Source organism: Engystomops pustulosus, chromosome 11, assembly GCF_040894005.1.
Source record: "Engystomops pustulosus chromosome 11, aEngPut4.maternal, whole genome shotgun sequence".
Classification (NCBI taxonomy): domain Eukaryota; kingdom Metazoa; phylum Chordata; class Amphibia; order Anura; family Leptodactylidae; genus Engystomops; species Engystomops pustulosus.
The window spans coordinates 72,711,712-72,739,419 of NC_092421.1; the positions used below are offsets into that span (position 1 = coordinate 72,711,712).

Sequence of the window (27,708 nt, forward strand, 5' to 3'; positions counted from 1 at the left end):
TGTAATAAGGGGTTGTCTATAAGTCAGGGACCACCTTTATTATTCATGATGACACTAATGGAAGGATTCATACATTATAGGTCTTACCCAGCATTGTAATATGAGCTCTTGCAGAGTCCTCCAGAATATTATCTGGAATTTTCAGAGAAATCTCTTCCACTTTAGGTTGTCCTAAAATATAATGGCAACATGGTTTATTATAGAAAAACAAAAATCATATTGAAAAGGACAAGTCTTAGTTGTAAAATTCACTCTATAGAGGTTTATCCCTTGAGGACCTCAAATCTGACATCTTACATCAGAAACAAATGTTCTAAAGATTATTCCAAAATTGTGAGCCGGACACCTGAGAGCCACAAATGAAGGTCTTAGGCAAAGGGTGAATCACAGGAGAAGCACAAGACTGTACGATGTGCAGCAGCATTCATGTCATTGGCAATGATGTTGGAAAAAAAACATACATCACTAACAGGAAGCAGTTTTTAGCTTTTTGGTTTTACAAATATGGTTCACATGGCATAACACATATAGTGTAATGCTATACGTGGCGCGTCTACGTGAAAAAAGACATTCCATGAAAATATCACAATATGATTTCTCTTAAATGGTTTGCCATAGTGAGCAGTGAAGTCACATCCATCCTGTGGCCTTGCAGCATCTCACTCCCATTCCAGTGAATGGACTTGAATTGCAATACCAAGTATAGCCACTATACGACATACTTCAGTCTCTTCACTCTGCAGATGCTGGAATACCCCTTTAAAGGAAACCCACCACCACGGATCTACCTATTAAGGTGCATCTAACTAATGTAAGGATAGACCATTTAGGTTTAATGGACTTGATGTGCAGATTTTCTTAAGAGGCTACTGGGGTGTGGAGTAGCCGGAGTAGAGGTTACGTTGTGCGGCTACTCCACACCCCAGTAGCCTCTTTGATCCTCCTACCAGATCTCTTCAGCGTGCAGCTACAAGGAGCTGCGTGCAGTCGTCCATGAAGCCGGAGTTCTGCGCATGCGCAGTAGCTCCGGCTGTGGAGCCGAGAACGCGCAGCCGCTGGCCCGTGTACTGCGCGTGTGCAGAACTTCGGCTTCGCGGACGAGTACGCTCAGCACCTTGTTGCGGCACGCTGAAGATATCTGGTAGGATGATCAAAAAGTGTACTGGTGCATGGAGTAGCCGCGTTGTGTAGCCTCGGCTACTCCACGCCCCAGTAGCCTCTTTAAATTTGCATATCAAGGCCATTAAACTTTCTAAAACATTGTGGGGACTAAAGGATTAGCCCTAAAAAGGGTTATCCTTACATTCGTTAGATGCACCTACCACCGGATCTACCTTAATAGGTCAGTCCATGGTGGTAGGTTTCCTTTAACCTTAAACTGTTCTGGAGAGACTTTCTTTTCGAAAGAACAGACAAACATGACATAGTACAGCAGTAGAGACATATGAGACAAAATAATGAAAAGTCAAAAAGAAAGGAGAACATTCCCCGATAACTACCCCTGGCCAGTAACACAAAAATCAGCATCTGGCCAAAAACCTTAGTCTACACAAAACCAAACAAATTGTACCCGGAAGGGGTAGGGTAGAGGGCAGAGAGAAAGAAAGGGGGAAGGAGAAACCACTAAAACACCAGCAGGGATTGGGAGTAGACCTATCATTCATCCAAGAGGGAGCGATATTCCTAGGAGGCCTGGATATAGAGCCAGAGGGTCTCCCATTCCTTATACCTCCTGGAGGTCAAATCCTCCATCCGTTGGATATCTTCCAGTAATTATACAACTGCATTTTTGTGACACTTAATGACACTTGAATGTGTAAAGAAGGAAAGATATAAAAATAAAAAGTTTGCCAAATTTGTTATACTCCTTACTTGCTATAACATGTACAATTTGCAATTGATTGAAAATTTAAACTATAAATCTCTATCACCGATTAGCATCACAAGTCCGGCCATATGTAATATTACGTCTCTTACCTCCTTCTTTAATACAGATTAGAGAGCTGTGTGATTTCTCCACCAGGACACCTCCAGGCTGAAAAGATAAAAAAACTATTACATATTTTGGTAAAAGTAATCAAATTTGCAATACAAAGGTTTGGTTTAAAGAGATTTTGCCATTTAAAGAGAATTTCTTATTTGCAGGCTTTTAAGGATGAGCAAATCTATTTGTCAATTTGTAGATTCATATAAATCTGGTGTATTTTCTGAAAACCACAGGGGGGGGGGGTATATATACCAATATCCAGGACAATTAAAGCGAAAAAGATTTGGATGCAAAGATTTGGCATAGCTTCAGGGAAGTAAAGCTATAGTAAAGCTATAGTAAATCTGCAGTAAAGTTGTAGTAAAGCTATAGTAAAGCTACAGTAAAGCTACAGTAAAGCTACAGTAAAGCTACAGTAAAGCTGCAGTAAAGCTGCAGTAAAGCTACAGTAAAGCTACAGTAAAGCTATAGTAAAGCTACAGTAAAGCTACAGTAAAGCTATAGTAAAGCTACAGTAAAGTTGTAGTAAAGCTATAGTAAAGCTACAGTAAAGTTGTAGTAAAGCTGCAGTAAAGTTGTAGTAAAGTTGTAGTAAAGCTGCAGTAAAGTTGTAGTAAAGCTGCAGTAAAGCTACAGTAAAGTTGTAGTAAAGCTGCAGTAAAGCTACAGTAAAGTTGTAGTAAAGCTATAGTAAAGCTACAGTAAAGTTGTAGAAAAGCTATAGTAAAGCTACAGTAAAGCTGTAGTAAAGCTACAGTAAAGCTACAGTAAAGCTACAGTAAAGCTACAGTAAAGTTGTAGTAAAGCTACAGTAAAGCTACAGTAAAGTTGTAGTAAAGCTACAGTAAAGTTGTAGTAAAGCTATAGTAAAGCTGCAGTAAAGTTGTAGTAAAGCTGCAGTAAAGCTGCAGTAAAGTTGTAGTAAAGCTGCAGTAAAGCTACAGTAAAGCTACAGTAAAGTTGTAGTAAAGCTATAGTAAAGCTACAGTAAAGTTGTAGTAAAGCTACAGTAAAGTTGTAGTAAAGCTATAGTAAAGCTACAGTAAAGTTGTAGTAAAGCTATAGCAAAGCTTCGGTAAAGTTATAGTAAAAGTCAAAACATGTTTGCAACACAATCAGCATTTATTCTTTTTAGCAAATTCTGAAGTGTATCTTCAAAATTTGCTCAAATATTCTAATGTGCTGGTCTGTTTATATGACAGCTGGCTAAATATGTGTCCCAGTTTGATCTACCAATAGTAGACTTAACCAATTTATTTCAACCCCATTCCTGCACCTACCTGTACCAGTACCGGCTTTATAACGGTGTCAGTGCTGCCTTGTTTGGGAACCACAGGGATCTCATTTACACAAAATTCCTCTGTGTCTACAGCTTCTGTCCGGACAGTGATATTTACTTCTCCTAGAGGATGTAAACAGAAAACCATCCTGAATGTCACAGGTTAGGTTTTTCCGAAAGCGATAGCTAATATTGTCACGAGAAATCCTGGCCACCTAATGGGGCTCATTTTCTTTACGACGCACTTTAGTTGGACCGTGCGCGTTCTTCATAGCTAAAACGGCTTGTACAGCTATTTTAGAAGTGTCTGCGCTGCAATTGTGTTGCACGCGACCCTTTTGTGGCGCTGCTGCGTTGGCACAAATTAGGGGGCGTGCCGTTGGACGGTCCAACTGATTCGGACCAGACACCATATTTAACTTTCAAATTGTGTTGCACGCCCTATGTTAAAGGTGCACCACAAAAAAGATGGTGAACTCTGTCGGACCTGAGTGGGAAAGCGACACACGATCTTAGTGAAGCGCCGCACGCAGTATTATACACGGACAATGCACTTTCTGTGAACTTGAGCGGCATTGTAAGTAACTGTGCCCCAACATCCATTATCCAATCTCCTCAGTGGTCTCACAATCCTAAAGTCTCAGTTTTAACACTGGTCAACACAAGACTAAAGAGAGCGACCCCTCATTATCTGCGTTGATGATGTTACCTAATAATCATGTAACATAGTTAGTGGTCATAAAGTAGCTTTTTGTTTTATTGTTAGCAAAAGTACAAAAAGTTGTATTTAATTTGAAGTGTGTTGGTAAGTTTTATCTCCAAGTCTCAGCTCCCATCATACCCAGTTTGGCGGCTTTCAGGTTCCAGTAGAAGGTTTTGCTCTCATCGGCGCAGATACAGCTGCTGTACTGACAGTGATCACACGGCTGCTCCTCTAACTCCTCCGTGGTCTGCAGGGTGGTCCGTACCTGGAAGTACAGATATGTATACATGTCTGAGGTTTTCTAGCTTCTACAGGTGTCTATTTAAACAGTTGGATTGGGCCAAGCAGAAGACCCTCCAGTGGACCTGCTATAGTAAGCATCAGGTTCTACAATTTCCAGGAGACATCATCTTTTTGGGTTAGATAAATAATTTACTATTGACAGTTTAAAAAAATATTTAAAAAATTCAGCTTCAGAAACCTCAGTCCAGCTTTGGTCTCATAATCTTCTAATTTGGCAATTATGGGAAACCATGGAGTCTTAACATAAAAAATAACAGCACGCCCCTTGTATATGATGATCCTGTTGGAGTGCCGCAAAACTTACTTTATATGCCATATGGGAGGTAGTGGACTTCCTTAAAGTTGTCCAAGAGACATGCAAAATATTTGACAAAATGAAGGAGAACTTAATTTTCATCAATGTTAGGCCCCATGCACACTGCCTTTTTGGGGATGCATATACGGGCACAAGTTTGTTGCCCTATAGACAGCCCCATAGACGGCAATAGGCCCCGTGCATGGTACAGTAAGCACATAGAATGCTCAACATACTGGGGCACATTTACTAAGGGTCCGCGTAACACATTTCCGTCGGGTTTCCTGAATGTTTCCGATTTGTGACGAATTGCACAGGGGTTTTTGGCACACGCAATCGGATTTTGCTGCATCGGCGCCGGCTTTCATGCGACACAAATTGGGGATGTGGCCGTCGGACAACCGACTGATTCGGACAAACCGCAGAATTTTAAATTCACATGCACCGAGAAGAAGAAGGTGAACTCCAGTGGACCTCAGCAGGGGAGCGACACATGCAGGAAATTGGACGCACGATCTAAGTGAATCGCGGCAGCTCTGAATCCTCGTTGGACAACGCACTTTGGGGATCTCGACGGGACGGGTAAGTAAATGTGCCCCACTTGCGGTATCTTTGGCCTTAAGAATGGCCATGCGGGTCTATTTTCCATGGAGAGAGGAGCGGTGAGCGTCCTCTCCAATGTGCCTGGCATATGTCCATACGTGTGTGAAGCCTTAGACTGGGTCACTAGATAGTGGGCTATTCCAAATGAAAAATTCTAAAACTAACAATAAATTGAAGCTGGGTAAGAAGTAGATCCCTCAAATTTTTTCGTGGTAGATTGGGTGCATTGGTCTCATATAGCCATAGACTAAGATCCTCCCTGCCAAGCGTAAGATGGGATACTATGTCAAAAACTTCTGAATGGTTAACAAACACTTGTGAAACGATAGTTGTGCACAACAATAACAGCAAAATCATAGTAAATAAAGGCAAAAACGGCACTAAAAAGGAGCAATGTTAAAAACACTTGAAAACAAAAATATCAACCAATCGAGAAGTGGATAAAAATTTACACATCTATTTCATCATATGATGTAGAGGCCCAATGAGGTTTCATCATTCATAACACCCCATTAATTTTTATATGTGTTTAAATGGGAACTTTTCATCAGGAAGTTCCAAAAAGTTCCAAAAGCTTCTGGAATATGAATTTAAAGAAACTATTGAAAAGCAGTGAAATTATTCAGATGCTCCATAAAAGCTTTATTGAAATCAAAAATTTGAGACTATTAGGACCTGCCATCATGTAAAAATGATCTTTCCTGATGACAGGTTTCCTTCAAGAGTTTTTATTACTGTCTTCTTCAGGTATTATTGTTGCTTTTTTTCCCCTTGCATAATAAAACTATTAAACTGGTTTGACCATTTGGTTTGTGCCCTACGATCTCTATCTGTGTGCCGCCTTGTCTCTTTAGCAATTTTTGAAATTACATACGACTTTATAAATAGATGAGTCGTTGGCAAGATTACCCATTGTACTTTATCACAGGTGATATAATACTTGATATAATTTTGTTTTTTTCACCTTGATACATTGTTTCAGGTAGTTAAAGACGGAGGCTTTGAGGGTAAATGTCTCTCCTCTGACCACAGAATACGGGAGGGTAAGATCCACAAAGAACGGCTGGAAAACTCTAAGGGACGAGGATGGAGACATCCCGAATCCACTGGGTCCCATACATACGGCTCCTGCAGTCCAGTCAGTGATTGTATCCGGAGCCTTATGATGGATTTCAGCTCTGCCAGAATCTCTAGATAAAACAAGAAAATAGACTTATTATCCTGTAATATTTCAGTAAATTAAAGGTTTTTCTTGCCAAAAAAGCAATAAACACAACTTCCTGATCTGTAGAGATGTGATTACTAGACCAGCAATGTTGAGCGGGTATGCAGAGGGGGTACACAGGGCTTTTTGGGCAGGATAGTGAAGTCTTGTATATAACATATTGTAGTTCACCAATAATGCAGATGCCAGTAATATTTCCTACAGTTTACCCCCAGGGAAGGCGATAATTTATCTCACTGTATGTAGGAAACATATTTTCTACTGTCCCATTGTTTAATCCTCTAAGATAGTACCGGTACATCATTTTCATGTGTGTCAACCCAATTTAAGCCAATGGGCCCTACAGGTATGTATATTTACTGTATACATTAGTTGCTTCTCCAAGAGGAACTTTATAGGGTTTGTCCACTTTCAGAAAATAATTGAAATTGTTTGTGTAATGAAAAGTTATACAATTTTCCAATAAAATTTCTGTATTAATTTCTCAGGTTTTTTTTTTAATATCTTTGCTTGTTGTCATTTAACAGGAAGCTTTATTGTTACTTCCTGTGGATAAAAATTGTTCCTTGGTCATGTGATGATATACATGTGCATGGATCGTTATATCCCTGGTTGTGTGATGTCACACAGGTGCATGGATCGTTATATCCTTAGTTATTTGAGGTCACACAGGTACACGGCTCGTTATTCCCCTGGACATGTGATGTCACACAGGTGCACGGCTCATTATTTCCGTGGTGATGTGATGTTACACAGGTGCACGGCTCGTTATATCCCTGGTCATGTGACATCACACAGGTGCACGGCTCGTTATATCCCTGGTCATGTGATGTCACACAGGTGCACGGCTCATTATATCCCTGGTCATGTGACATCACACAGGTGCACGGCTCGTTATATCCCTGGTCATGTGACATCACACAGGTGCACGGCTCGTTATATCCCTGGTCATGTGATGTCACACAGGTGCACGGCTCGTTATATCCCTGGTCATGTGATGTCACACAGGTGCACTGCTTGTTAGTATCACAGAGAGCTGTGTATTTTAACAAACCGTGCAACTGTGTCACATGCCATGATCTTGGACCAGTTTTTATCCTCAGAAAGCTTCCAATACAATGACAGCAAACAGAGATCTAGAAAAAAAAAATTGAAAACTGCATAACTTTTCAATACACAAACAATATTTAAGTTTTTTTTACGAGAGCCTTACCATTTAAGTGGGAAGTCATTTTTATTGCACGTGAACATCAGGCTTTTACAAGAATATTCGCAATAAGTTTTAATTTTAGTATTTTTAGAGATCATATTTTTTTTTAACAAATTAAAAAGTAAAATTAACTTGACGTTTTGGAACACAATTTAAGTTTGTTGTCCGAGATTTCCAAAAAATTAGGAGTCCGGCTGGGGCTGGCTTTTTAAAAAAAATAAACGCATACTCACCTCCTCTGTAGCTCCTGATGTCCCTTTGTCTGATCTGTGCCGCTGTTTGTTTAGAGGGGCACGGAAGCTGCGTTCAGGAGCTTCCGGCCAGCCGGTCATGCCCACCCATCCCTATCTTTCAGCACTGTGTATGGTGACGAGTGGGAGTACCTGGCTGGTAGGAAGCTCCCCAAGCGGGGGCAAGGATCAGACAGACCATGGCATGGGATATCGGGAGAGACAGAGGAGGTAAGTACATGTTTATTTTTTTTAAAAAGCCCCTCCCAGCCCGGCTCCTAATTTTTTGGAACTCTTGGACAACCCTTTAAAGTGAACAAGACTAAGCTGCATTACCGGTTACATCCTGCGAGTTACCGAGGTGCTGTTTTTGAAAGGAAACTGTGATGCTAATGTAATGCTAGACAAATTCCAGTGCACAGAATGAGGAAGGATTGGATTGGTTTTCCTTTACTTGTGGTTTTGTTAATAAAAGAACATTTAATATGTAACTTACCCAAGAGGAACAAGTTCCCAAATCCAGGTCTCAGGGAAATACGTTCTTACTTTTTCACTTTTCATTTCTTTTGGCTCTACTGGTGACCCTTCAGGTTCTATAGCTGTTCTTGCAACATTAGATGCACCTCCTGGCCCAGGAAGGCCCCTATTAATACTCCCCTCTTAAAATATAGAAATAGAAAAATTAGGTTCTAAAAATCACTTTACATTCTACGTAACAATATACCGGTATATGCCAATATCTGATGCTAAATGATATATTTGGTGCACTGTAAGACTGTCTAGTCCTACTTAGCATCTTCTATAGATTATCTTAAATTATACCAAAAACTGTGCCAAAATCTGGGTTCATTAGCATCATCTAAAAAGTTAGCATAGTCTACAAACTGTCTTAAACCCTTCATACTTGTGGTGCAGTCAATTTTTTGGTACAACGTATGACAATGTCAGAAATAGAGATGAGCGAACACACTCGTCCGAGCTTGATGCTCGTTCGAGCATTAGCGTACTCGAAACTGCTCGAACGAGTATTTCGCCCGCTCGAGAAAATGGCATCTCCCGCCGTTTTGCTTTTTGGCGGCCAGAAACAGAGCCAATCACAAGCCAAGAGACTCTGCACTCCACCCAGCATGACGTGGTACCCTTACACGTCGATAGCAGTGGTTGCCTGGCCAAATCAGGTGACCCTGGAATAGACTAGCCCCTGCCTGCGCTGCTCGGATCATTCTGTGTCTGGATGCCATTAGGGAGAGAGTTGCTGCTGCTACAGGGATAGTATAGGGTGTTATATTAGCTTACTGTTAGGCAGGAGTGAGTCTACAAGAACCCAACAGCCCTTGTTAGAGCTACAATAGCGTTATATATATATTTTTTTTTATTTGCTTGTGGCACTAGTAGTGCAGCTAGTACCATATTGTGAGGAATTTGCAGGGAGACTTGCGAACGTTATATTTAGCTCTTAGTGACACACATATCCATCTCAAACACCTAAGTGGGACGATTTATTAGGGGTTTGATTGAATTAGGCACAGTCTGCTGATTTTTTTTTTTACTTTTATTTTTTTTTTATAACTCAAAGTCATCAGGCACAGCACAAAATCCAGTTGTGTGCTGTCAGTGTAGGTTAGAAACTAGCCATAGCAATAGGACAGCATTCTTTTGTAAACAAAAAACACAAAAAAACAAAAAAAAAAATCCAAAAAAATTTAGTTTACACTTTAATTTTGAAAATGTTGAACCCGAGGGCTAGGGGTAGAGGACGAGGGCGTGGATGTTGGTGTCCAACTACTGCAGGGATCAGAGGCCGTGGTCCTGGGCGGGGTGAGACACCACCTGCTGATGAGGGAGCAGGGGAACGCCGCAGAGCTACACTCCCTAGGTTCATCATGTCTCAAGTTACTGGGACTCGTGGTAGAGCACTGTTGAGGCCAGAACAGTGCGAAGAGGTGATGTCGTGGATTGCGGACAATGCTTCTAGCCATTTGTCCACCAGTCAGTCTTCCACGCAGTCCATCCATGTCACCGAAATCAGCACTCCTCCAGCTCCTCCACCTCCTCCACCTCCTTCCCCCCAGTCTGCCCCCTCCCAGGAAAATTTGGCATTTGAACCGGCGTACTCTGAGGAACTGTTTTCTGGACCCTTCCCACAGTCACAAACCACTTGTCCGGTTGCTGCTGAGCTATTTTCCGATGCCCAGGTTTTCCACCGGTCGCAGTCTGTGGGTGATAATGACATTGTTGACGTAGTGGAAGAAGTGTGTAAAGTGTGTGTCACGGTTGTCAGACAGTGGTGAAGTTGTTGTCAGGGCAGGAAGTCCGAGGGGGGAGCAGACTGAGGGATCGGAGGATGATGAGGTGACAGACCCAAGCTGGGTTGATAGGCCGGGTGAACACAATGCTTCTGAGACGGAGGCGAGTCCTCGATGAGAACAGGTTGGAAGAGGCAGTGGTGGGGCCAGACGGAGAGGCAGGGCCAGAGCTGGTGCATCAGCGCCAAATGTTTCACGTAGTCAAGCTCCCGTGTCGAGGGCTAGATTTTCGGAAGTCTGGAGGTTTTTTAAAGAAACACTGGATAACCGACGGACTGTGGTGTGCAACCTGTGCCACACCAAGATCAGCAGGGGTTCCACCACTACTAGCTTAACTATCACCAGTATGCGCAGGCATATGAATGCTAAACACCCCACTCAATGGCCCCAAGCCCGTTCACCTCCGGCCGGGTACACCACTGCTCCTTCCCCTGTGTCATCTGCTGCCTCTGCTAGTCAGCCCCCTGCCCAGGACCCCGGCCCAAACACCTCCCGTGCGAAAACCACACCTTCGCCTCCACGATCCTCCACAGCATCCACCAATGTCTCCATGCACAGCGTTCAGCTCTCCATACCCCAGACGCTGGTGCGCAAAAGAAAGTATAGTGCAACCCACCCACACGCCCAAGCCCTCAACGTCCACATCTCCAGATTACTTAGCCTGGAGATGCTGCCCTATAGGCTGGTAGAGACCAAGGCCTTTCTCAACCTCATGGCAGCAGCCGCCCCTCGGTATTCAGTCCCCAGCCGCCACTACTTTTCCCGATGTGCCGTCCCAGCCCTGCACCAGCATGTGTCAGACAATATCATCCGTGCCCTGACCAACGCCGTTTCTGACAAGGTCCACCTGACCACGGACACGTGGACGAGTGCTGCCAGGCAGGGCCACTATATATTTAGCTGACGGCACATTGGGTTAACTTGGTGGAGGCTGGGACTGAGTCTGACCCTGCGGCTGGTCATATACTGCCGACGCCGAGGATTGTGGGGCCTACCTCGGTCCAGGTCTCAAAGGCCTACTATGCCTCCTCCTCCTCCCACCCCTCCTCCACCTCCTCCTCCGAATTACCATCCGTGGGCATGGCGCCATCAGTCAGTAGCTCTAGGCACAGCAGCAGTGCCGTCGCTAAGCGACAGCAGGCGGTGCTCAAACTGCTGAGCCTAGGCGATAAAAGGCACACCACCCAAGCGCTATTACAGGGCATCACGGCGCAGACTGATCTGTGGCTGGCACCGCTGAACCTGAAGCCAGGCATGGTTGTGTGTGACAACGGCCGTAACCTGGTGGCGGCTCTGCAACTCGGCAGACTGACACATGTGCCATGCCTGGCCCATGTGGTGTTAAATCTCATAGTTCAGCGGTTCCTCAAGACATACCCCAATCTGTCTGATTTGCTCACAAAGGTGTGGCGCATCTGTGCGCATTTCAGGAAGTCCAGCACAGACGCTGCCACTCTCAGGGCAGCGCAGCGCCGCCTCCAACTGCCCGCTCACCGACTGTTGTGCGATGTGCCCACGAGGTGGAATTCAACATCAACCATGTTATCCAGAGTTTACCAGCAGCGCAGAGCGATTGTAGACTGCCAGATGTCAACTTCCACCAGAACTGGTAGTCAGGTCAGTCAGCTTCCTCAAGTCTACAATGAGGAGTGGACGTGGATGTCTGATATCTGTCAGGTGCTGAGTGACTTTGAGGAGTCAACACAGATGGTCAGTGGTGATGCCGCCATCATCAGCCTCACCATCCCGCTGCTTGGCCTGTTGAAAAACTCTCTGGTCAGCATGAAGTCGGAAGCTTTGCGCTTGTCACAAGAGACGGGGGAAGAAGATTCCCTTGTTGATAGCCAAAGCACCCACAGGTCTGTTTCTCAGCACATATCGGAGGAGGTGGAGGAGGATGAGGAGGAAGGGGAGGAGAATGTTGGCAAGACAGAAGAGGGGAGCATTGTTCAGTCCTTCACTGTTCAGCGTGTATGGGCAGAAGAAGAGGAGTTGGAGGAGGAGGAAATGGAGAGTCAGGCCAGTGAGGGGAGTGAATTCTTGTGCGTTGGTACTCTGGCGCAAATGGCAGATTTCATGCTAGGCTGCCTATCCCGTGACCCTCGCGTTCAAAGAATTTATTCCAGCACCGGTTACTGGGTATTCACTCTTCTGGACCCAAGGTACAAGAAAAATCTTTCCACTCTCATCCCTGGAAAGGAAAGGAGTGTGAGAATGCATGAATACCTGCAGGCCCTGGTGCACAAGCTGAAACAGTGCTAGCGGCAGAGGGCGTACTTGTGCGGGACAAGTAGCGAGGGAGAGTAGGCGACCAGGCAGCTTGTCCAGCACTGGCAGGGGTACGCTTTACAAGGCCTTTGCCAGTTTTATGTCACCCCAGCAAGACACTGTCACCTGTCCCCAGTCTCGGCAGAGTAGGGCTGATCTTTACAGAAAGATGGTGAGGGAGTACGTAGCTGACCTACCATCATTCTAAAAGATCACACAGCTCCCTACAACTACTGGGTTTCAAAGCTGGACATGTGGCACGAACTGGCGCTGTACGCCTTGAAAGTTCTTGCCTGCCCTGCCGCTAGCGTGTTGTCCGAGCAGGTTTTCAGTGCAGCTTGTGGCATCATCACTGATAAGCGTACATGCCTGTCGACTGACAGCGCTGACAGGCTGATGCTTATCAAGATGAATAAAGCCTGGATTTCTCAGGATTTCCATTCTCCACCAGATGTAGGAAGCTCAACCTGAATAATGTATGCACTCCTCCTCATTGTCCTCCTTCTCCTCCTCTTTGTACACTAAAGCAGAGGAAACTAGCTATTTTTTTCCAGGGCCAACTGGCTCTAGCTATAGTACTCTATGTATTTAATTTTTCTGGAGGGCCACCTACCTGCTCCTCTGGTTTGAAAACTTTTTTGGACTGCCACATACAGGCACTATCCAAATTAAATTGTCTCCATAGCAGCCTCCACACGTCGTCTTTTTAGCTGCCTCCAAAAGTCGTCCATATAGCTGCCTCCAAAAGTCGTCCATATAGCTGCCTCCAAAAGTCGTCCATATAGCTGCCTCCATACATCGTCCCCTTAGCAAACGAGCTGTATCAGGCAAAATTTTGGGTTGTTTTCATGGCTTTTATCATTTACCGATATTATTTCAGCGTTTCTTGCGCATCTGTTTACATTCCCCTCACCCGCCATAACCCAAACTTATAAGAACGCTACTACACTTGATCTTATACAAAAGATTCTTAGAAGTGCTGTTTGGGGAGGAGCCGAGAGACAGGGGCTTGGACAGGCGAAAGCTCGCCTGGCAGCGGAGCGCCAGCTCCATCCCAAGATCCAACTAACATAGTTTTAACTGCAGCACCTTTAATCTACTACTAGTTCACTGCCTCCATACATGGTCCCCTTATCAAACGAGCTGTGTCAGGCAGAATTTTCGGGTGTTTCACCAGATACATAGTGGAACTCGGCCCATCTGTCTCCGCCATGCTGGAGACCTGAAGTTGCAATCATAGCAGCGCAATATGGATGCCCCATACTGTCGCTCTTAATCATGGAACCATTTCCGCAAAAACAATTAAAAATAGAACCACTATGCTATTCCATTATTCCTAGGTGAAATATTCAAACGACCCGGCCGGCTTTGAAAATTATAATTTTTTCAAAGTAAACGCTTCTGGCCCCCAGGCCCATTTTGGGTGAGGAGGAGCCGAGAGACAGGGGCTTGGACAGGCGAAAGCTCGCCTGGCAGCGGACCGCCAGCTCCATCCCAAGATTAGGCAGCCTCAGAGGCATCCATGCATGCTGCCCCTGCTGTTTCCTGTCCATTTTGCCTCCATGATCCTCCACAGCGTCCACCAACTTTCAACTCTCTATACCCCAGACGCTGGAGCACGAGAGGATATGCAGCACATCATCCCCTTATCAAACGAGCTGTGTCAGGCTCATTTTTCGGGTGTTTCACCAGATACGTTATGGAACTTGGTCACTATGTCTCCACCATGCTGTGTTATCGACTAAATATACCGTCAACCTTTTGTTTACATAGGAAATCATTTCAGCGCTTCTTGCTCACCTCCTTTGGTTCCTCTCTGCTGCCTTAACCAGGCAAAATACTGATACATACAGTGCTACATGTTATCCTCGCCAAAAGGAATTTTTTAAATTGGTTTGAAGCCTGAGTCCATTTGGGGTATGTCACCATGCCACTCTCTAGCCTGCCGCTGCTGCCGCTGCCTCTGCATGCTGTCCCCTATAGTGTCAGGGTCATTTATTGGATGTTTTAGATGCTATCAAGCCTCATTCGGTCACTCTGTCATCGCCATGCTGTTGCCCATAATTTTGGCATAATGGTGCGATTAAGCAGCCTCAGTGGCATCCATGCATGCTGCCCCTGCTGTTTACTGTCCATTTCCGTGGTGTTTCCATAATTTTCTGAGGTTTCCAGGTGTTTGGCCAAGCTTCCCTGTGCAGACCCTTGGTCCCCTTGAAAAATGCTCGAGTCTCTTATTGACTTCAATGGGGCTCGTTATTCGAGACGAGCACTCGAGCATCGGGAAAAGTTTGTCTCGAATAACGAGCACCCGAGCATTTTAGTGCTCGCTCATCTCTAGTCAGAAACAAATTGATGAATCTGCCTCTGGATGTGTAGCATTGAGGGAGTGCCAGGGGCAAACCTGTCATTAGGCAAATTGAGCCTCTTGCCTCAGGTGGCACCATATGCAAGAATTTGGGACAAAATTAGGTCATACGCAAGTTCCAGTTGGATTGCAATAGTGTCAAGGTGCTGGCTGATCAGGGGCAGGGGAAAGATAGGTTCCTTACTAGTAGTGGAACCTAAAACACTAAACAATAAAGACCTAAACACCTCGTTTGGAAAAAGTATAAGTGGTCCAAACACATTGGTCCAAATTTACTATGGACCTTGCACCAGTTTTCGGTCGGACTTTGCATGTTCTTTTCAGTGTAAACAGCTTGCACAGGTATATAAGAAGTGTCTGTGCCACACTTGTGTTACACATGATCGTTTTTTGTGGCGGCTGCACTATTCTTCATGCAACGCAAATTTCTGCACTGAAGGGGGCGTTTTGGTGCCCAGTCAGACGGTGTGACAGATTTATCAAGACAGAATTGTGTCGCACGCCCCATGTTAAAAGTGCACCAAAAAAAAGTGCTGCACTCTGTTGGGGCAGTGCAGGGGGCACCAGAAATCCTGAATCTGGCGCTACACAGAACACTACACAGGACACTGCATTGTTTTTAGTAAATGTGGGCCATTATGGTGATTCCATGAGAGGACGTGCCCCCATACACCAGGGCCATATGTATCACTTGTTCTTCTTTACAGCAACTGTTTAATTAGTCGCAGTAATTTTGCACCAGTTTTCTGCCTAAACCAAACTAGCATGCATCAAAAATAACTGTCTTTCCCTCATTTATTCTATCAATCAAGATGTTCATCATTAGCGGCTTTCTCATTTGGGTGCAAAAACACTCCAGCCCGCAGGTGACATAGACGAAGCGAAGATGAAGATAAGCAAGACTCTGAGCTCTTCTGCAGAACAGTGTTTCCCCTGTATATCACAGCTGCGGAGCTCAGCCAGTGTTTACACTACATGAAGCCTCTGTTTATAGTTCAGGAGCTATTATTTACAAATATTTATCAAAAGCAGCAGCAGCAGAGAAGGCTAGAAGAGAAGTTAGTGGGAGATGCAGACAGGACAGAGAAGTCTCCCCATGTAGCAGGATAGAAGAGATGTGAGTGGGAGATGCAGACAGGACAGAGAAGTCTCCCCATGTAGCAGGATAGAAGAGATGTGAGTGGGAGATGCAGACAGGACAGAGAAGTCTCCCCATGTAGCCGATAGAAGAGAAGTGAGTGGGAGCTGCAGACATGACAGAGAAGTGTCCTGTGTAGCAGGATAGAAGAGAAGTGTGTGGGAGCTGCAAACAGGACAGAGAAGTGTCCCTGTGTAGCAGGATGAGCACACTGGTGTCTGAGGAGGATAGTGGCCAGAATTACAGGGGTACAGCAGGAGACCAGCACTGGGGGATCCCCTCCAGGAGAAGCCATTGCTGAGGAGATCACTGGGTGCAGGGTGTCACACACCTGGGTGCTGCTGTGAGGGTCATTTTCATGCTGGGTGCGGGAGAGAAGCAGAGAGGAGCTTGTAGGAGGATCACATGTAAGAGCCTGAATCTAACATTGCACCTAAACTGCACCTAAAGTAAAGTGAAGTTGCAAAATCATCCTGAGACTCACAAGTGATTAATAAGAGGCAGGAACTCATCACAGATGGTTGTAGCTTCTGATAATTCAGACACAACAATGCGCCTCATTATGGCGCAGAATCTGAACTAGTGCCCCACAACTGTGATGTATCTGGCCGATTATACACATTCATGCATATCATACTATATTTAACTTACCAGAAAAAAGCATAGGTTCGGCAAATCCAAAGTAAACATCAAATTCAGCACATCTCCGAGGCTTCTTAATATCTGCACTTGTTATTACTTTTAAGCGCAGGCCCTATGAAGAAATGCAAAGTAAATGAATATTGTATACACCTGATTTATTTGGGTTAAGCTTATAAAATACTGCTTTATAATTTCATTGTTTGCAATGAGGAATCCATCATGGATAAGACAGAAGCGACGTTTTACATCTGAAAGCTTAGAGGGCTGCCGGCTTTTTCAATTCGTAGATAGACATATTAGATAGATGCATATTAGATAGAAAGATATGAGATAGATATATTAATACATAGTAGCTGGATAGAGATAAAGTGATGGGAGATGGAAAGATAGATAGATGCATAGGATATGGAAATATAGCTGAGATAGGTTTGGGGAGCAGGAAACTCACTGGGGGAGATTGGCTTCTCCGACAGTTTTCTGTTTAAATCTCCCTCTCAGCAGTTTCGGGCTTTCACTATTGGCTTGTTGGGGCGGAGACCGGTCGGGGAAACTATAGTAGAAAACTCCAGAGGTTCCGATCTGGTCTACAGGTCGGAACTGGTACAGTTTGTACCCATATTCATTAATAGCCCGGAGCCACTCAGTGAATATTGGTGCAGGACCACCAGCGGGGGGGGGGATTTTAAGACTGGCATTCTAAACGAATGAATTAATGAATTCCCCCATTGTGTTGGCGCTCCTCTTCTAAACAGGAAATGCACCGCCATTCTGCAGGGCCCCTACTCCCTCCCCATCTACTAGGTGACCTCTGATCTCCCTCTGAAAATGGTGCATGAAGAGCCTGCACCCGGGCAGAGAGGTGAGTTTTCTGCTCATCGGGCCCCTCAGTCACACTTTACCCCCCCATGATGGTGGCTGTGTTCATAACTAAAAACGCTCTATTTTCTTACCTTCTCATACTCATAGTGGGACATTTATCAGGGAGTGTATGTCAGTTTTCTGTACACGATTATTTCCTGCCTTAAGCCCCCTCCATGCCAAATGGGCATAGAGGTGTATGAGGGAGTGGGATGTGCCCCGTGGCAGAGTGGCCCAGTGGTCTTGTGATAAATCCAGTGCAATGGAGGGGTGGGGGGTGGATATTATGTGCTGCAAAAATAATTCCCCAGTGTTTATAGGTCTTTTGACCTTCCTCTTTGATGGGCATAACAATGAAAAAATGCAATGCTTTATTGATCATGTATTTTACCTTAAATAAGCTGTACACATCCACATGTTCGTCTCTATTGAACCATGGCATGTATGGCCTTTGAATGGAAGAATGTCGTGGATAGCGGTCAAATTCACAGTAATCTTCACGTTCTTGGATACGATAATCATACGACTCAGATGTATGGAAGGGGAAGAGGTCAAACACCTGGTAACAATGGAAGGTAAATGGGAAGTATCCCGGTATGTGAACATGAATAACATCTTGAAGAGCGACTTATGAGATGAACACATTGGGGCAGATTTACTTACCCGGTCCTGTCGTGATCCCGTTGATCGACGAAGATTCGGGTCCAGCGCGATTCACTAACATTGTGTGCCCGAGTTCCTGCATGTGTCGCTGCTGCGCCGAGGTCCACCGGAGTTAACCTGCATCCTCGTGGTGCATGTGAGTGCTTGATCTTGAGGCACAAATCCTTTTTTAAATTCTGTGGTTTGTCCGAATCCATCGGGCTGTCCAACGCCCCCCCCCCCCCATTTCTGTTGCGTCGATGCACCAAAATCCGATAGCGTGCACCAAAATCCTGTGGAAATTCAACGCAAAACGGAAATTGCCAGGAAACCCAATGAAAATGCGTCCGACGGACCCTGAGCCTCATAGAGGAAGATTTATTTAACCGGTCACTTGAGTTCACAGAAAGCGCATTGTCCGTCTATAATGCTGCCGGCGGTGATTCACTAAGATCGTAGATCATATAAATATATAGGTTGAAATGCTCTATGCTAAATATATGTATAAATTACAGAGAGGGTACCTTGTCCAGCACTGCTTATGCAGTACCTGGGGGCCCACCTAACTCAGGGGCCCACCGGTGGATCCATTGGTTCACCTGTGGGCCAGTTCGAGCTTGACCGCGCACACAATCGTAGCGCAGACACTTCTTAAATACTTGTGCAAGCCGTTTTAGCCTAGAAGAATGTGAACAGTCTGACTAAAGTGCAGCCAAAGCCCTTAGTAAATGAGCCCCAATATGTTTGTTTACTTTCCATGCAATACTCTCTGCTACTATATATACTATATATGTTTGGTGGGAAATGTGCTCAAATTAAGAACCTGTTTAGGAAAAATGATTAAAAGGGGGTGATACATTGTTTATATAACATTGTATAACCCCAAAAATATGAAATTGCTCAGAAACAATAACCTGTCCTATAAGTGACATTACTACTTACCTTGTCAGCAGTCAGCTCTTCCTCTGGTTTCATCAGTACCACGCTCTGATCCACCACCCGCAGACCACAGAGAGATCCAGGAGAAGCCTCAACCTGGAGAGACACGTCTGATCCCGGAAGAACCTCATCTGGGGAAAACTTGGTCGATACCTAGAACAAAGTAGATTTTTAATAATGGAAAAACAGTCCGTTTAGCTGAATGGGTAGGTCCATTTTAATTAGACGTAAATATTATAGTAAATGATTTTAGAACCTGAGGCTTTCTACTTTCAAAGCAAGACGTTGTGATAAAATGTTACCACCTTGCTCATTGACCCCTCCCTAACCTGTAAAGATGTAATAGTTGGAGGCATTACCTTAATAATTTTTATTGCTATTAGTCTGTAGGACTGTTACACAGCCTTATAACCAATTTCTACCATCCCCCAGCACCGTTCCAGTCCATTTTGTATTCATGTATGTATATAGCTTATAACTTTTTTTAAACTTTCACATACCGCTTTACAAGACAGTAATATTGTTGTGTTTCCATGTTCAGATAATCCCTCATTGACCAATAAAACTGGACTTTATTGTAGTCATAAAACCATGAACAAAAATTTTTGGTGGGACCCTTTACCAAAGGAAATGTTCAGTGGACAATAGACCAACCATGGAGACAAGAGATGAGCTGACATGCCGTTCGGGTCAGCCTTGGCTACTAGCCATGGTTGTAAAGGCCAAGGGAACACCCATGGATTATCAAAGCAATGGATAGTTTCCATGGGAGTTAATATGCCCGATTGACTGTTCAGCAGGGAATCTGGCAAACATTTGGGGTCATGTGGGACGCATCCAAACCCCAAACCTGAACCTCTGGACCAGAGTGTGGCCACTGGAGGGCAGCCCACGGAGGGGCCCACTAAGGCTCTGTCGCCCAGGGGCCCACTAAAACCTGGAACCGGCCCTGGGGGGGTGTTAGTGTGTATGCAGGGAGAGGGGTCAGTGTGTCCGCAGGGGGGGTTCAGTGTGTCCGCAGGGGAGGGGGGGAGGTCATTGTGTCAGCAGGGGAGGGGGGGTTCAGTGTGTCCGCAGGGGAGGGGGGGTTCAGTGTGTCCGCAGGGGGAGGGGGGTTCAGTGTGTCCGCAGGGGGGGGGGGGGGTGTTCAGTGTGTCCGCAGGGGGAGGGGGGGTTCAGTGTGTCCGCAGGGGAGGGGGGGAGGTCATTGTGTCAGCAGGGAGGGGGGGGGTCAGTGTGTCCGCAGGGGGAGGGGGGGTTCAGTGTGTCCGCAGGGGGGGGGGGTTCAGTGTGTCCGCAGGGGGAGGGGGGGTTCAGTGTGTCCGCAGGGGGAGGGGGGGTTCAGTGTGTCCGCAGGGGGAGGGGGGGTTCAGTGTGTCCGCAGGGGGAGGGGGGGTTCAGTGTGTCCGCAGGGGGAGGGGGGGTTCAGTGTGTCCGCAGGGGGAGGGGGGGTTCAGTGTGTCCGCAGGGGGAGGGGGGGTTCAGTGTGTCCGCAGGGGAAGGGGGGTAGTCAGTGTGTCCGCAGGTGGAAGGGGGGTAGTCAGTGTGTCCGCAGGTGGAAGGGGGGTAGTCAGTGTGTCCGCAGGTGGAAGGGGGGTAGTCAGTGTGTCCGCAGGTGGAAGGGGGGTAGTCAGTGTGTCCGCAGGTGGAAGGGGGGTAGTCAGTGTGTCCGCAGGTGGAAGGGGGGTAGTCAGTGTGTCCGCAGGTGGAAGGGGGGTAGTCAGTGTGTCCGCAGGTGGAAGGGGGGTAGTCAGTGTGTCCGCAGGTGGAAGGGGGGTAGTCAGTGTGTCCGCAGGTGGAAGGGGGGTAGTCAGTGTGTCCGCAGGTGGAAGGGGGGTAGTCAGTGTGTCCGCAGGTGGAAGGGGGGTAGTCAGTGTGTCCGCAGGTGGAAGGGGGGTACTCAGTGTGTCCACAGGTGGAAGGGGGGTACTCAGTGTGTCCGCAGGTGGAAGGGGGGTACTCAGTGTGTCCGCAGGTGGAAGGGGGGTACTCAGTGTGTCCGCAGGTGGAAGGGGGGTACTCAGTGTGTCCGCAGGTGGAAGGGGGGTACTCAGTGTGTCCGCAGGTGGAAGGGGGGTACTCAGTGTGTCCGCAGGTGGAAGGGGGGTACTCAGTGTGTCCGCAGGTGGAAGGGGGGTACTCAGTGTGTCCGCAGGTGGAAGGGGGGTACTCAGTGTGTCCGCAGGTGGAAGGGGGGTACTCAGTGTGTCCGCAGGTGGAAGGGGGGTACTCAGTGTGTCCGCAGGTGGAGGGGGGCAGAGTGGCCACTGGAGGACAGCCCACAAAGGGGCCCATTAAGGCTCTGTCGCCCAGGGGCCCACTAAAACCTGGAGCCGGCCCTGCCTCTGGTCCACTCATCTCTACTAGTGATACGTTTCCCATCGCGACACATTGGCCATTGCCTGTGCCCTGCTCATATTTTTTATATTATACTTATCTATCATTTCTGCTACAATATAGAAGCTAAAAAAACTTACTTTATTCTTGAAACATTTGAAGACTTTGAATTTCGCAGTATCCGCTAATATTTCTCCATTAGGGAGGAAGATGTAGACAAGTGCATGAAGAATCTTAGAAGTGCCTGCACTCAACGGGAAGTTCAGGGTGACTTTTCCTTGAATATCTGTAAAAAAAAGATGAAGAAAAAAAATTTGGAAAACAAAATATTCTGGTTTCCCACTTCAGAACTTCTTTAACTGTGGAAATGAGATAATTCGTATGCCAGAGGGAGTGAGTAAAGGGAGACACAATTTTGCCTTTATCATATATTTCTGTATATTATAAGGTGCTACATGATTATGGGAGGTTCAGGAAGAAAGTGGCATATTTTGGTGGATTATTATTATTATTTTGTATCCATATTTTATCCCGATGTCATTATAATAATTCGAATAATCAGACTTACTGTAGGATTTACGAAGAAATCAATTTACCATACTAAAAAATAGGCAAACATTTTAGCCATTTTCAGTGAACAATTACCTTCACCTGTATTTCCAGTCTCAATTTCCACCGTCCCTGAGTTCTTAATAGAAACTTTTGAAACCAACTGTGAAAAAATAATGGTCATAGAAAGATGTTGAATTATTCAGTATCTGAAAGTCATGGCCTTCACTACTCGTTTTTTAAAAGTCCTTCCTTAAAATTTCACAATACTTATCTTTGGGTTGTTTTTTTAGGGGTTGCAAAAACAGTTTCCCAAAATATCCATCACTCTGGAAATCTTACAACCACCCCACAATCTCCCATAATTATTTAGCAATGTTAGGTTATATTCACATGAACGTATCGGGGACGTATATACGGCCGACATATATATGGCGTATATACCTCCCCTAATACACGGCAATGGGCTCACCTACCGGAGCGGTTTGGTGCTAGACACGTGCGGCACCGTACCCTTCCATTGCCAGGAGAAAGATAGGACATGTCCAATCTTTCTCCCGTAATTTGGCGCCGAGGCCATATATCCCTATGGAAAGGGGCGGGGGTGAGCGACACTCATCCACTCCTCCTCTCCCCGGCGCTGTGTGAATGTAACCTTAGTGGTATTAATTTGGAATACATTTTATATTATTTGGGAACTATGTAACAGCCTAGACCAGTGGTGGCGAACCTATGGCACGGATGCCAGAGGTGGCACTCAGCGCCCTCTCTATGGGCCCCCTTGCCATCACCCCAGGGCAGAGTTCGCCAGACAGGACTCAAGGCCTCTTGCAGTCCCAGGCAGCCCAGGACCCTAGAAGGAAGCTACAATGAGAGTAAGAAGTTACTGCTTAAATTGTTGCATCGGCACTTTGCCAAAAATATGTGGGTTTTGGTTGTAGTTTGGGCACTCAGCGTCTAAAAGGTTTGCCATCACTGGCCTAGACTTTCCAACTCAAAACCATTGAGAAGATTATTTTGTCCTTTTTTTTTACAAAAAATCTAAAGTGCAATTGTTATGGGGTCTGTCTGACATGTCTTACCAGATAATGTAGGGATAATTTCTGGACCTCTTTCAGCTCAGATCGACTAATGATGTATTCTACATGGACATCTTGATGGCCCTCACACGGGAGAACGTTGTCCAGAGAATTGAGTTTCAAAAAGCTCTTGCTTCGCGAGTAGAAGGGGAGGATGCGTTGGGAGGCTTGACCATATTTGGGACGATATTTGCCATGTTTGTATGGCAGAAGGGTCAAGTTTGTTTGCGCCTTAAAAAAAAAATATTTCCGTGTCAAGGTCTTCTACTGGAAGAATCCAAGATTCTATTTTTTTCATATTTAAATAGGTGGAACATCAACACTGGAACATCTCACCCTCTTACCCTCAATGTCATGGTGTCTTTCCAGTCAGTTGTATTCAAAGAAAAAGATGCTTGCCCATTCTCGTCAGTTACTAAGGTCTCGCATATTGAGCTATAAGAACATTTCAGATAGACTATAGTGTTTGGTTGAGGAGCACCTTCAGCATCCTTCACTTTAATCTGAAAAAAGACAAAATGAATAGATAAAAAATGTATTTGACCTTCAGTACATGGTAAAGTGGGGGCGACTTACCAATCCACTGTAAGGGATGCCAGCCTTGTAGTTACCGTCAGCATTAACAAAAGAAACTTTATTGACAACATTTGTTATGGTTGTTTGACCAGATGACGACAACTTCACCCCTGCGTAAAGGCAAAAAACATCCTATAAGGTATTTTTGGAAATCCAGTTGGATGGAAAGATTATATGAAAAATATAAGAGATAGCAATTCTCTGAAAATATTACAATCTTGTGCCGCAAGCGCACAAATGTATGTGTTTTTCTGTTCTGTATATAAAATTGTATTTTGGACATAAATACCGCACTTCCCTCCCCCCAGTATGAGCATGTGTGGCACCGTATCGAGCCGTAGCTGTAAGAAAATGGTGGGCTGCCAAATGATGTCACAAGGTTGTCTCCTTGTGTAGGTTGTCAACCTACTGTATATACAGGATGCATGCGCTGAACAAACATATGTTGCAGGTTTTTGTCAGTTCCCAAAGACTTTAGAATACATAAGAAAATAGGACAGGCTCTATATTTTTTTATGTCCCACGCATGGTACGGTGCGGTGGACAATACGGACATTCGTATGGATGGCCTTGTGCCCATTGCACTGAATGTGGACAGGTGCCACCTGGCAAAATACTGTAGGGTAGAGGTTACCTATGCAAAATTTGTAAGAGGGACCACTACCTCCTAGCCAAGTGCCATTTATAATACCAGTGTCACCTTATGTTGGTGTTGAGCCTCTTTGAACACAAGGACCAACAGGCAACTGCCACCAGTGGCTCCAGAAAAGTTAAAATATCATTAAGATTATCAGTAAGATTCATGTAGCAGTCAAAAATAAATCAGACTTACCAGTCCCTTCCTCTATAATAGAAGCCGAACCTTTCAATTCATTAGTCATGAGAGATACTCTTAGTTTGAAGACCTCCGACTTGACCTCAATGGTATGACAACCAGATCTGTCCAACTGTGGGAAAGAAACAACTGGAAATCAGGAGCCATTAAAATACAGATAGGAGTGCAGTAGCATGCAAGAATTACCATTAGGCCATATCCCTGGTATTAGCAATGGGTAGACAAAATGGCTTCCTCTGTGATTATATTTGCTTTATATGTAGAGTAATAAGAAGTAATATATATATATATATATTATAATATACAAAAAATATACAGATAATTACAAAAATATATAACTTAGTGGACCACAAAAAAAATGTTCCCCTGAGAACTAGAAAATAACTGTGCATGGTTCACGTCTATAGGAGTTACACTTACAGATATGGGATATATACAAGACATTTATATCCTATGGATATTGATCATGTGTATGGAAGCCAAAGAAGGAATGTGTCTGCTCATAATTAATAATAATAGCTACATGGCACACTGGGATGAAGGTTCTAAATGATAGGAGGGGGGGGGGCTCCCAATAATTTTACGTGTAATAAAACACCTATTAACTAACTTGATTATTATCACAAAGTTTAAAAAATAAGACCTGACCTTTCCAGTGAAATTGGCACAAATTGGGGATTGTTTTAAGGCCCATCTCCAGGAATAAGAAGGGGCTTCACGACAAATAGAAGCTTTAAAATCCCCTTGGACTGGCTTCCCATATGTGTACCTAAAAAGAAGAATGGAAAGAAAAAAATTGTATAAATTGGATTTTTTGAGAGACATAGCCCATTTTTGGGGTTATACACAGCCTTTAGTTTATGTAAGATTTTATTTTTGTGAATAATTTGAACACACCAATTCTTTCTCAATTATTTGTTTGCAATATTTGCTAAGTGGGGTAAACAATGCACATTTTTTGATAAATGTGGGGCAACTAAGAACAGTCTTACTTTTAGACAGCTTGATAAATGTGTCCCTATGTGCAGTTTGCCCATAGAGTGTGCAGGGGGCGCCAGTTTCATGAAATGTGTTGCATGGTCTTTACGAATCTGGTGTCCCCTGCACCTGGTTCCCTGACATCCAGACTAGCCGGGGAGGAACGTGATTGGATAAAGCATCTGTTCATCAGAGCTAGGTTAACAATCTGTAATCCGGAGCAAAGTCAGCAGGAGACAAATGTGTGTGTTGGAAATCAATTCAGACAAGATTGTTCACATTAGTGCTTGACACAATGCAAATCATGTTCAAAATGATGCAACTTCTGTTGTAGTTTAAGTGTAGAAAATGACATTGAAAATGAATGGGCATAGATGATATACAATGGGGCACATTTACTAAGGCTCCACGGACCGTGATTCCGTCAGGTTTTCCCGAATATTTCCGTTTTGCACAGAATTGCCTCAGGATTTTGGCGCACGTGATCGGATTTTGGCCCATTGGCACCGGCATGCATGTGACAGGAAGAAGAAGGTGAACTCCGGTGGACCTCGGCACAGAAGCGACTGATGCAGGAACTCGGGCGCACGATCTTAGTGAATCGCGGAAGACCCGATTCGTTGGACAACTCACTACAGGATTGCGACAGGACCGGGTAAGTAAATCTGCCCCTTTGTCATTATTTTTTGGATCTCTACTGCCGGGGAGCATAAATCTAACAGTTAAGAGTGTAATTAGGATATTGACTACTGAAAGCATCTTGGAGCTTTTCTATTTAAGCTCGCTCCTTTGAAATGGGTAGTCCTGAGCTGAAGCAGACAAAGTGGCACTGCCAATCTGACAGTAGAGATTGGAAAATATTACCCAGGAACCCAGTTGGGACGAGAGAGAATGAATCGTGGACAAAGCCAACTAAAAGAGGCAAGCTTGATGAAGGTGGTGAAAGGTCCTTTCTAAATGCCAACGTGTATATTCCCATTAGCCAGGTGGAAATGGGAGGGTTAAGGGCTCCTCATCCCTCCCCTCTCCAAATTGGGGCAAAAACGGTACATGATCTACCCTTTGGGGCGTGGCTTCCCGGCTTCATTATGGTGCGGTGACTGTTTGCCTCTAGCAAATTCATATTGGACAATATTTGTTGGTGATTTTGGGGCTTTCAATAGACCCCTCCCTCGATACTAAAAGGGCTACAAATAACGGGATCAATTAATTAAACATAACAAAATCCCAAGCTTTTTCAGAAATATCTTAGACTTACTTGCCACATATTTCAACTGGAAAATGATCACTGTTGAACATAACTTGTTTAGGGAACTGGATTTTGACCTCAAATTTTGGAAGTACTGGAAAGACATGTTAGATACAGGTTAGAGATCCTTAAAAGAAACCTATGCTAGATATTGGACATTCGGAGGGTTCCTCACCATATTCCTCCACATGGAAGGTATGAGATGTGTCTTTCAGTTTAATGGAATACTCCCCTAGTGTGGGCTCCGGGGAAAGAGTGAAAAAGAGCTCAGCCAAGCCCTGATTGAGGTTCACATTTAGCCATTGACTAATCCGGTTTTTGCTCGGATCCTAAAAGGAACAACCTCAAATTAGATCAACAAAAACACTAAAAATTCACAAAAAAGAACCTAGGGATATATATATACAGGCAGTCCCTGAGTTACGTTCAAGATGTATGTTTGTTCTTAAGTTGAATTTGTATGTAAGTCAGAACTTTATATTTTATCATTCTTTTATTGAACAAGATACATGGTACAGCAAGAATCAGCATTGTAAGGCACATATATTGTACTGAAACAAAAGAAAATACAAGCGCCTTTCGCGCACGCAGGCGCAGGTGCCTATGACTAACAATAAAGTGTTTAATCAAGTCATACATTTTTAAGTAAGCCTGTAGTTAACAGATAATATAAATACATAACAATTTAACGTAGTTAATGTAGTCTTGTCAAGAATATGGTGTCCTTGAAATCAGAGCTTCGTCTTTGTTGGCTATTATTGTAAGAATATAACATCTTATCATATCGATTATAAAATGTCTAAACCTTGTCTATATTCCTATAGATCCCTTTTGTTGTTGGGGAGGGAAAGCCCCATCTCTAAGGAGGGAGGGAGGAAAGGTATAGGGGAGAAAGGGAGTCTAGTGTCAGCTAGAGAAAATCTTTTTTAGCCATTTACATGAAGGAGAGAAAGTCCTGTGAGTTCCTAAAGTCGAGCCATGGTCCCCAGGTTTTAATTTGCTGTTCGGTCGTGTGATACGTGTCTGCTGTGAGCTCTTCCATCCTATGTAGGAGCGATATCTCTGATAGAAGGTCAGAGCAAGTAGGGACCCTAGTGGATTTCCATAGGCGT

General features: G+C 44.7%; 1 protein-coding gene across 1 annotated transcript in view; it reads right to left on the reverse strand.

Moving 5' to 3' along the window:
• LOC140106595 (alpha-2-macroglobulin-like) overlaps positions 1-27,708 on the reverse strand; it is a 75,742-nt gene that overhangs the window by 34,719 nt on the left and 13,315 nt on the right. Inside the window, exons 6-23 of the mRNA XM_072131111.1 lie at positions 26,772-26,925; positions 26,606-26,690; positions 25,018-25,138; positions 24,367-24,481; positions 23,535-23,644; positions 23,303-23,461; positions 22,962-23,189; positions 21,976-22,042; positions 21,471-21,616; positions 18,997-19,146; positions 17,804-17,971; positions 16,564-16,666; positions 8,332-8,494; positions 6,135-6,360; positions 4,108-4,234; positions 3,268-3,389; positions 1,978-2,035; positions 88-171 (exon numbers count right to left, since the gene is read on the reverse strand). Of these exons, the coding sequence (XP_071987212.1) occupies positions 88-171; positions 1,978-2,035; positions 3,268-3,389; positions 4,108-4,234; positions 6,135-6,360; positions 8,332-8,494; positions 16,564-16,666; positions 17,804-17,971; positions 18,997-19,146; positions 21,471-21,616; positions 21,976-22,042; positions 22,962-23,189; positions 23,303-23,461; positions 23,535-23,644; positions 24,367-24,481; positions 25,018-25,138; positions 26,606-26,690; positions 26,772-26,925 (2,386 nt within the window). The remainder of the gene's footprint in view (positions 1-87; positions 172-1,977; positions 2,036-3,267; positions 3,390-4,107; positions 4,235-6,134; positions 6,361-8,331; positions 8,495-16,563; positions 16,667-17,803; positions 17,972-18,996; positions 19,147-21,470; positions 21,617-21,975; positions 22,043-22,961; positions 23,190-23,302; positions 23,462-23,534; positions 23,645-24,366; positions 24,482-25,017; positions 25,139-26,605; positions 26,691-26,771; positions 26,926-27,708) is intronic.